Below are 11,762 nucleotides of genomic sequence, written 5' to 3'. Positions count from 1 at the left end.
GAAACAATTTTGTCTTTTGATCTTCGAGTGGTGATAGCAGCAGAGGTTAAGAGAAATCATGTTTCCTGGCAAGAGGCCAGACTAGAGGAGGTCAGACATAACGTCGTGCATATTGAGAATAACCTCAAGCAGAAAAATAAAACTGAGAAAAAAAAGCCCCACGTGGTATGAATGAAGCTCCTACCAGAGAAAGAGGCTGTCCAAACACCAGAGGATGCAGTTGCACAGGCAGAGGGAGAGGTGGCTCAAGAACAGAACAAACATGATAACATACTACCTATGTACACATGTACAAGCAAGCCATTTTCTATCTTGAAGACAAATTTAGGCTCTCTGTGGGCACATAGGTTAAGTATCATGCAGGTCCTGAGAGATGTAAACACCAACGTATTTAACGTTATCCTCCTGCCTTGGGTTTGCCTGATTCCACCAGAGCGATCACAGTGGGAGAGACTACCAGTGTAGAGGATTATTTTGTTATGTCCAAGGATTCAGCTTATTCTTTCCTTATGCAGGCATGTGAGACCTCCCTAACACAGGGGTCCTGGTTTCTGTCTTAGTACCTCTGTCTCCAACACCAATGAGACCTGTTTGTCCAATCTGCTGCATATCTCTTTCTAAACTGTGTGTGGCTTGTACAGGATAACTGGAAGGGGTGGAACAATGTAATGTGATGCTCTAAGATTTTGTATAAATAAGGTCTGTCTACTTTGTTTCTCTGAATTCCTCGTGGCATCACTGCGTGCTCTGTATTGACCGAATTCCTTCTTGCAAGAATACATTTTCAAAAGACAACGATGGCAGTAGACTTTTTTTATTCAGTGCACTCAAATTTCCACAACACCAGTCAATGATATTTTTAGTAAACAGTATTATTGGTTGGATTGCAAAGCAACAAAAATAAATATATTAGTATAAATTATTATTATTAATGGATTGTTTAAAAATATTCAGTTAAATTGAACTTTACATACCACTCAAAACAAGGACATTGATCGTGCAACATACATGCAGTGAAGATGAGGACAGTACAGGATTTTGTACAGCTGCTCAAACACCTTCAGTCACTGTGGCCTTCGAGCACAATAATAAACAGCAGAATCTTCAGTCTTCAAGCTGTTCATCTGCAGATACAGCTGCTGTCTGCTGTTGTCTCTGGAGATGGTAAAACGGCCTTGGACTGACTGAGAGTAGAAAGTTCTGCTACCACTCTCCCAGATGCGAGCGATCCACTCCAGCCCTTTTCCAGGAGCCTGTCTGACCCAGTTCATTTCATAGCTGCTGAATGTGAATCCAGAGGCTGTACAGGTCAGTCTGTGGGATTCTCCTGGTCTTTTTACTGCTGGTTCAGATTCTGTCAGAGTCTGACCATCAACACCTGTCAACAGAAACAACCAGGCAGATAATGATTGAAAATGTAATAATTTTCATCAGAGGTTAAAAGAACACAAAAAGAGTTTTAGTAGAGTTTTACCTGCACAGCAGAGAGTCACAGTTAGCAGCACCGTCCTAAAGTCCATTTTGTTTGACTCTGTCTGTCCACTGTTCTCTGCATGCTCTCAGCAGTCACATAAATAGGTGGAAGACATCTAAATATTTGCATAGTCAGGGGACGTCAAAGGTAGGAGAGAACTGCTGAATTATTATTACCCTGAATCCCATATTTACAATTTCGAGTGCTTAAACTGAAATTAAACATTGAAATGAAAACATTTTCACTTCTTTTTTCTTCTCAAAAGCACGTTTTTTAAAATTTACAATTTAGTATTAAATTTGGCCTTGATATTTGAATCCACTCTACCTTTTGATGCTGCATCAAATATGTATTATACTGTACACAGAAATCACATGTGGATATATTAAAGAACTCTTGCAGGTGATACAAAAATACACAATTCAAATGAATGATATACAGTAGCTGGACTCTCAAGGTCTTTTGACAGCTAGTTCAGGCTCTGTCATGGTCTGACCTTTAACACAACTTGACACACCACCAGGAGGGTTAGATTCCTAAAGGCCACAATGAGAGTGTGTCTTATATGTTTTAAAATGCTTTTTTTTTTTTTTTTACTTTAATTTAAAATGCTCATCAGGAAGTTTCATGAAAGTATGGCATTTCTTGTTACCCAGAAGCAGGAGGCTGAAGCCATCAGCTGTCCTGAAGAAATTCAGTGACAGAAACAAGCTTCCATATAAAAGAGCAGGTTAATTATTAAGAGAAATCCTAATTTAACTTTCTAATAATTTAAAGAGGAAGAAAATGGATGTATGTATGTATGGATGTATGTATGTATGTATGGATGGATGGATGGATGTATGTATGTATGTATGTATGTATGTATGTATGTATGTATGTATGTATGTATGTATGGATGGATGGATGTATGTATGTATGTATGGATGTATGTATGTATGTATGGATGTATGTATGTATGTATGTATGTATGGATGGATGGATGTATGTATGTATGTATGGATGTATGTATGTATGTATGTATGTATGTATGTATGGATGGATGGATGGATGGATGGATGGATGGATGGACGGATAATATTTACTATATGAAATGTAAACATTTCCTTAAAAACATGCTTTGCTGTTTGAAATAAAAGTGATGCAGCATCATAAGCAGAAAAAATATTTATTGAAGTGTTTTTGTATATAGGAATTAAATATGGATATATTAAGGTGCTTTACAGGTGATTAAAAAAGCAAAGTTGTTTCATTGTGATAAACATCATGTTTCCCATTCTTGTGTAAATTATCAAAAACAAAATCAATTGTTCTGCACAAAACTGTTCCCCATCATTGTTAAATGGAACAATATTACTGCTGCATATGTTTAACATTGTGCTAATTTTAAATATTTAATATTCAGTTCAATGCTGAGCATCGTATTCTATAGATACATGTTTGTAGTAAGGAGCACAAACGCTTTAATTTGGTACATTTTAATTTCTGTCTATTTTTAGATTGTCCTGATCGAACACCACATGCTTTCATAGTTCTAAATATCAAACAGTCCTTATTTAGATACAGTTTACAGTTTAATTTGTGTGTTTACTGGTTGTTTATTGGGTTTGTTGGTAAAGGTCAGTAATTTCCATTACAAGTAATACACAGCTGTTAAACTGTGAGTGTTGAGTTCAACAACAAACCACAGAAACTTCATCTGACGACACAGCTGTGGTCTCTTGTTGTCTCTGGAGATGGTGTTGGGCTAAATGAGAACAATAGACATAAACATTGTCACATGTGATGCTTGCTTTTTTCCTTCTAAGTTATGATTTTATAAAGGCAAAACAACTAATAATATGGAGCAATCTTCACCTGCCCATCAGAGACCTCAAAGCTACAGTCCATCATATCAAACTGAGTCCAGTCATCTTTCAGATATAGAAAAGTGAAAGACATCTGGATTTGGCACTGATAATTGATATGAAACTGCTCTGCCTTTGTCTTTCACATTTAAGGGTTTAATTTAAAAAACATTAATGTGGACTGACTCATTCTCTCAAGGTTGTTTACACTAAAAAAAAAAAAAAAATCTGGATCCTACGGAATTGAAAATGTTACATTCTCTAATCTCACTTTTCACTCTTCACTCACACATTTAAGAGCTGCTATCTGTTTTCATCTCTGGAAGACTACTACTGAGAGTAGATACCAAAATCAGACAGCAGCTATTGTTTAAATATGTGTAACCCCGGGGTAAACCCACAGCGTTAGAAGCTTTTATGAAAATGGGGAAATTGTGGTTGGGATAATAATAAATAGTGGGTGTCAATATGTAAAAATCTGTTGTAATATGCATACTGTGTGCAGTCATTGACTGTGTGATGGATTATGTCAACGTTTGTGTTATTGTGTATTTGCATTGGGCCACAGGGAGAAACTTCTTGGACTGTGATTGGCTGGTCTGAGTGACTAGCTGAAGAGGTGGAGAAGCTGGAGAGTGAGGTGGAGGAGCAGCTCGTGCTCTCCGGCGGACAGTAAGTGTCGTGTCAGACATCTACTGATAACAACAAGCTATCAATTTGTTGAGGGACTGAATCCATTTGAGGACAAACCATACAGTAGCTCTCTGTTCAGTAAGAAGCAAGTGCTCATTTTTTTTTTTCCTTTTGCTGATGCTGTGGATTTTTTGTGTTTCGCTGACCCTGGATCAGATTAAGGTTCTACCAGCACTGAATTGGACTGGATTTTGTGGAACTGTGGTTTTCACTCCCACGGAAATTAAATTATGATTAAATTAAATAAATTCCATCAAATCAACCATACTGTCATCATTAATTTATTCATTCCTAATGATAAACAGAGTGGCTCTTTCACAGTAAGATATTTATACATATTTTATTTCTAAAATAATACACACCTGTGTCCTTTCTCATATTAAAAAAAAAAGTACTGCTCATGTTCTTTATCAAGAAGTGTCTTCTTACTCCCATTTCCTATGTGTGATTGTATCTTGCAGAGTATTTGTGCAGGTTTGTTTCACTGTGCTGCGAGCACTCACACAGTAATAAACAGCTGTGTCCTCAGGCTGCAGATTCTGTCCTGTTATTGTCACTGTTCCAGCAGAAGTGTCTCTGCTGATGCTGAACTTGTTCTTTAAAGCATCATTTTTATAGACATTGTCTCCCCACTGATGAAAAATCCAATCCATCGGTTTTCCTTCACACTGTCTGACCCAACCTGTTGCATAGTTGTTATCGGTTAAAGAATAACCAGAGACCTGACAGGTGATGGACAAGGACTGTCCAGGCTGCACAACCAATGAGTTTGGCTGGGTGAAATCAATGCAGTATACACTTGTGGGAACAGAAATAAACATTATACTATTTATACTATAAATATTTATATTAGTGTTTCTACATTTATCAGGATGAATTCACTAAAAGCTCCTCACAGGATGCAGCAGCCAGCAGCAGTATCAGAGCAAACATGATTGATGGTGATGCTGAAATGATGTGAGCTCATCTGTCCTCTCACTGACACATGCACCACTCACCCTTTTTTAGTGCATTTCATTTCCATATTTTTAAATATATTTTATATATTTTGTTTTGTTTTGTTTTTTTGGGGGGGGGGCAGGGCTTGGGTAGATAGTGAAGTCAGCAAACTTCTGGTACAGCTATGCTATTTATTTGACTTTAGAAATATGTCTTAGATTATACAGTAGGTAGTTTACTTTGGCGTAAACTCATTGCTGAGTGTTTTAAAGAATGTTTTCACTTTAGTTAAATATATTTCTTTGACAATGCAGAAACAAATTTCACTACAGTTAATTTGGCATCACAGTGTATTTTTTAGCAGTGCAGTGGGTCATGATAAACTGCCTTTATGCAAGAATTTTTTTTTATTGATATGTTTCAGTTCTTCTTTCTCTTTTGGAAAGCAAATTCACTCAATCACAGGCCACAGGAAGACATATTGCATATTTAACTTTAAGAACAAGATTTCAACTGTATCAGCTAACTGTTAGCAAAATGAATGCATTCAAATATAAATGTTATAAATGACTATGGATTAAAATGAGACTTCCAGTGTTACTGAGTTTTTCTCCCTTTTTAACACTGCTGTATTTCTGGCATAAACAGTTGCCATATTCAGAAAAGTGTTGTTAGCGTGTCTCATTAACAGTCCATAGCATGTGTTTCATGTAAAATTGCACTTTTTTGATTTGGATTGGTTCCTCCTCATTAATGAAACCTGGGTAAATCTTATTGCTCTCACATAAAGGTGCTATACAGGAACAAAGTGCAGCTACTTCATTACTTTTCAGTACACATGTGTAAACAGACATCAGCTTTTTGTCCACCATTCATTACATTAATATTTTGTCTAATGTCTTTATTAGAGGGAATCAAATGAAGCATCAGAACCACAGAGAGCATGGTTGATCTTGAAGCTGAACTGATGTGAGCTGTTCTTTTCAGCTCCTCATTGATTCAATCACACACACTTTATCTCAATTAATGTGAAACCAGGAGTTTTCACTGATTTCATCACAAAAACACAACTTTGGGCTAACTCGTACACAATAAGACACAGTGGCTTGTTCTTTAAAAAATTGCCAAATATATATTTAAATACTCAACAAGCTCTCTATCTTATATGCTTATTGTCCATATTTACAATTACAGCACATGCGTGGTTGTGTGTTGCTGGTTGCTGAGTATTTGTGCAGGTCTGTCAGTGGTTTGTGTCACTGTTCCAGCAGAAGTGTCTCTACAAATGCTGAACTTGCTTTTGTAAAGCACTATTTTTGTAAGTGGTCCCATCATTCCATATGTGGAAAATCCATTCCACTACTTTCCCTTCCTGCTGTCTGATCCAACCTGTTGCGTAGCTGCTATCAGTCAAAGAATAACCAGAGACCTGAGTGATGGTCACAGACTGTCCAGGCTGCACAGCCATTGAGTTTGGCTGGATGAGATCAATACTGTACACACCTATGGAAACAAAATATATACCTAATTCTAAGTATTCAGTATTTCTGTTGTGTTTATTAATGTGAATCAACCAAAACTTCTCACAGGATTTAGCAGCCAGCAGCAGTATGAGAGTTACAGAGTTACAGTTACAGGGTTGTTATTGAAGGCTGAACTGATGAGAGCTCCTCTGTTCTCTCACTGATGCAGTCACACACTTCACACCTATGAGGGACTTCTTGGTGATTATTTGAATAAAGCGACTGTGTATTTGAACAAAATTAAATGAAGTTTCAGTCACTGATGACAGACTGAACATACTGTAAACACATTTTCTCTGTTCTTTTTGATGTGCTGCATTTCTTTGTGAAATTAACTTTGTGTTAATTTCTCATTGATGTAAAAAAGGTACTGTAAGCTGTTCCTCTGAGTTAAATGTGGTCTGAGAGCGCCTCCTCTGGTGGCTTCATGCTACAAATGTTCAGTTCAGTGTGTGTGATTTTTCCAGTCTTTTAATCACTTTGTTTGTAAGTCAGCACTTTTTAAGGATTGTCTGGCATAACACATTACAGTTCATCATTGCTTTGTTGTACACTGGCACTGAATGCTCAATGCACTGCAGCCTATTAAAAACAAAACAAACAATAAAACAAAACATACAAATAATTCAGGGTTCTGAGGCATCTTCTAACAAAATGAAGCTGAATCAGTATTTTAAAAGATATCCTATCAGTGGTGTAAAAATGCAAGAGGATCATCAACAGGTGTCTGGAATCATTTCCGTATCTTAATCATTTCTAAAGAGGCCATTTTTCCCATCAGAGCCCAGTGAATTAGTTCTTTTTTTAAATTTTATTCATTGTGGAAATTTGAATTCACAAATCATAAAAATCATGATTGTATATTGTTGTTTTTCATTTTTTTAATTTAAAGTAATAAAACTCAAAAAAGGTCTAACATTAAAGATGTCAGCATTCAAACTGTGTGACAGAGAAACTTGGAGCCTCAACAGCAAACAATAACTCAGGAAATGAAATGAAACTCATCTGCTTTTCAGGTTTAAAGTTGAAAACTTTTATTTATTCATTGTTTATACTCTAATTCACAGTCTTGATAATTAATTGCCTGGTCATGAGAGCAGAAAGACAATGAATTTTAAAATGTTACCAAGTGCCCCCTACGTTAGAGACCAAGGCCATTCACTATGACCCCACGGCTGTGGAGTTCTCACAATTTCAGGTGGAAAATAAAAGAAACATAAAGCTTAAGGAGTTAATGAAGCTTCATAAGACAATAAACATTGCCATTTCAGTATATAATAATTATAATAATTATAATATTATAATTATAATAATTTGGCACTGTGGTAGTTTGAATAAATATTGAGAATAGTTTTCACAGCTACTACAATCAGTGATAAAGAGCCATTTACTAAATGTCAGTGTAGTGGCTCAACAGGTGATTGTCTGGAGTGTTTTCTGGAGTTGTGCTGCTTTCTTTCTTGCTTTCTCAAGCACAGAATTAAACCTCACAGGTTCTTCTTCACCCAAGCTTCTGACTTTGATGTCATTTGTGCTGCTTGACACATTAAATCTGGAGGAAATGGCTTTGAGAAGGAAACTTTTATTCCAGAGGTTTCTGCAGCCTCTTTCATAAACCCACTGTCATGTTGTGCTGTGTGGTAGACAAAGGTAGACCCAAACTGGAGGACTATTGTGATGAGAAATAATGAACAGCACTATACTGTCGCTGGATGGGTGCCAGAACTAAATACAACAAAACCAACAAGCAAGGTGACACACAGCAGAGGGATCATCGACAACAAGGACCAGACACAGACTGAGGACTTAAATACACACGCTAGGTAATCAGGGAACAGGCAACAGGTGTGAGGCACAGCTGAACATAATTAAACAAATGAGACAAAGGGAAGCAAAACTAAACACTAAGCACACGGGACAGGGGACTGTAGTAAAACAGGAAACAACAAGACGGAGACAGAAACGCACACTAGACACACCGCACAAGAAATAAAGAACACAATAAAACACATCAGACCAGAGATGTGACAGAGGGACAGGACAGACACTAGAACACAGAGACACAGGGGAGACAGGAACAAACAAACCAGGAAATCAATATCAAAATAACAACAACTAATAACAAGACAGGAACTAAGAAGAATAACAAAATCAAAAACAAACTGGGAACATAACAGAGACCCATGGCCCAGGACCATGACACCCACATATTACATGTCATTGACTGTAATATATATTCTAGGAAGACTGGGCAGTTTGTTCATGACTCTCATAAGCACATATATTATCTGTGGGTATAATGGTGACATTTTCTTGATGTCATAGACTACAGTATAGCATGCTTTTGTTATGCATTTTTAAAAATATCCAGTAACTGAACATTATAAACTGTTCAAAAACAAAGACAGTGATCATGCAAGGCACATACAGTAATCAGGAGGACAGTTTAGGATTTTGTACAGCTGCTCAAACACCTTCAGTCACTGTGAGTATCGAGCACAATAATAAACAGCAGAATCTTCAGTCTTCAGACTGTTCATCTGCAGATACAGCTGCTGTCTGCTGTTGTCTCTGGAGATGGTAAAACGGCCTTGGACTGACTGAGAGTAGAAAGTGCTGCTACCATCACTATAAATGTGCGCAACCCACTCCAGCCCTTTTCCAGGAGCCTGTCTGATCCAGCTCATACCGTAGCCACCAAAGTTATATCCAGACCCTGTACAGGTCAATCTGTGGGATTCTCCTGCCCTTTTAGCCACAGGTCCAGATTGTGTCAGAGTCTGACCATCAACACCTGTCAACAGAAATAAACAGGCAGGAAAGAAAATAAATGATTTTCAACATAAAATAGGAGCATGAAAATAGTTTTAGTGGAGAGTTTTACCTGCAGAGCAGACAGTCAAAAGTAGCAGCACTGTCCTACAGTCCATCTTCTTTGACTTTGTGTCTGTCCACTGTTCTCTGCATACTTTCAGCAGGAATATAAGTAGAGATGGACGACATTTAAATATTTACATTTGCTCCACCTCAACAGTAGGCGAGAACTTATGAATTGTAAATGTCCATGAATTATAAAGAGCTTTCACTCAGAGTCACCTGACTTAAAACTTCAGATGTTTGAATTTGAAACTACATTTTATTTCAAAAGAAAAGTGCAAGAGAATGGATGGATGGATGGATGGATGGATGGATGGATGGATGGATGGATGGATGGATGGATGGATGGATGGATGGATGGATGGATGGACATTGACACACTTTTCAGACTATTTTGTATTAAATTATGCTTCAGAAAATGTTTTTATCTTGTATTTAACTTCTGTACAGAATTAATTGACAAGTATTGGCAAACACGTGTATTTATCAAGGTTTAGACATTTAAAAGTTTAGTTATTTCAGTGTGATAAAGCATGCAGAGTAACTAAAAAGGCACAAAATATACAAATCTAATCTTACTTAATGAGTCTCAGACATTGCTTGTACTAGCAAGTGTAGGGTGGGGGTCGATGTGAATTTTACACTGTATTAAGGTACCAAACCCTTCAGCAGTAATGGAAAGTCTGTGTAGGGAGTGAATTATTCACAGTTGCTCTTTTTTTATTAGTGTAAATCTAGCAGCCAGCATCAGACATCTCTAGACGTGAAGTTCTTCACAAAAGGAAGATTACACAGCATGAAAAGCATTTATACCAAATGCTGATTTTTCTTAAATTGTGGGTGTGTTTTAAACGTTTCCCTGCCTGTCAGAGGTTGTGCCTTTTGTGTATGTGTCTTATACGTATATAGTAGCCCATATAAGATAAATTGACCCATTTCAGAGTCATTGCAGTAAGTCTCGGGCTTTTTGTTAGTAATAATTTCAAGCACAGTTTCATTAAAATAGACCTGAATTAATAATGTATTGTAATGCAATAATGTTAAGTCACAATTATTTTGTACAGCTGCCCAACAGACTTGACTCACTGTGGCTCTTGAATAGAATAAAAGCACAGTTTTAAACAGCAGAGTCTTCAATCTTCAGCCTTTTCATCTGCAGATACAGCTGCTGTTTGCTGTTGTCTCTGGAGATGGTAAAATGGCCTTGGTGTGACAGTAATATTTGTTGCTACCACCTTAACTGTCAACCCACTCTGGTCCTTTTCCAGGAGCCTGTCTGATGCAGTCCATGAGGTAACTACAGGAAAAAAAAAATCTAGAAGCTGTACAGGTCAGTCTGTGAGATTCTCCACAGACTGACCTGTACTGCTGGTTCATATTCTGTCAGTCTGACCATCAAAGACAACAAAAGAAAACTGTCACTGGTTTAAATGGGTAACTTGTTGAAAACAATGTTACTTCATTCAGTAAAAAGGGGAGATGGTGAGAGGGAGTAATAAATGTAAGCACAGTCACACGTGGTAAGAGCAACACTCTCCAGTCTCGTCCAGAGTTATTATAGTTTTTGATTTTACATTATAGTTTAGTTTTAGTTTGTTTTAACTTTTTTCCCTCTAATTCAGTTAGTTTTAGTTAGTTTTCAGAGTTGTTTTGGTCATTTTTATTAGTTTGAAATTTTAGTTTAATGCTTAGTTTTAGTATTAGTTTTAGTTTTTCATTCTTTGTCAGGTACAAGATTAAAGGCGAATCAAGAGTGAATATCGTGTAATAAAAACTCAACAAAAGATAACGTTTAAAGAAATGTATTCAACAACCAACCGATCATGAGATCATAAGCTGTCATGACCCGGGGCCGGTGGCCCAGTGTTTTGTGTTCTTTTGGTTATGTTTTGTTATATCTCTGATTATGTTTATTTGGTTTCTTTCATGTGGGTCTTCAGTTTGTTATGGTTTTGAGTTTAGTCGGGGTTTTGTATCCTTTTCTTGTCTTTTCACATCTTGGCGTTCAGCATTTATTAGTTACTGGCCTCTAGTCTATGATATTTCCTCATGTTGTGCTTAGTCTGCTTTTGTGTCTTTGTTTACTTCCTGTTTTCATTTGAAGAATGAGAGATAACTTGGCTTAGAGATGGAGAAAGAGAAGAGGAGGACAGGAAAGGATGAAGAGAGGTTATATTTAAAGATAAGGACTGCTCAGTGACATCTGTTAAACTGGAAATTTAAAGCTTACATGTAATGTCCTCATTTTTAAATCTGATGAAGTTATGTATTTTCATAATGTAAAATGGCCTACAAAACAAACTGAGGTACACTAACTTTGTGTTATTCATAGACTGCATGAAAATACTGCAGTTTGGTGCAGGATAAACAGGTTTGGTTGCTGTACTGTTGTGTATTTACAGTAAAGCT

General features: G+C 36.9%; 1 gene segment (V, D, J or C); it reads right to left on the bottom strand.

Moving 5' to 3' along the window:
- Positions 1-1,064: 1,064 nt before the first annotated feature.
- On the bottom strand, positions 1,065-1,532 carry LOC115784419 (immunoglobulin heavy variable 3-33-like). The segment is given in 2 exon segments: positions 1,065-1,378; positions 1,475-1,532. Coding segments are annotated over 2 exon segments (360 nt in total).
- Positions 1,533-11,762: the final 10,230 nt, after the last annotated feature.

The sequence above is a fragment of the Archocentrus centrarchus genome, chromosome 8, assembly GCF_007364275.1.
Source record: "Archocentrus centrarchus isolate MPI-CPG fArcCen1 chromosome 8, fArcCen1, whole genome shotgun sequence".
NCBI classification, from domain to species: Eukaryota; Metazoa; Chordata; class Actinopteri; order Cichliformes; family Cichlidae; genus Archocentrus; species Archocentrus centrarchus.
Note: the sequence above shows the minus strand (reverse complement) of the source record. Positions and strands in the feature narration are given on the sequence as shown.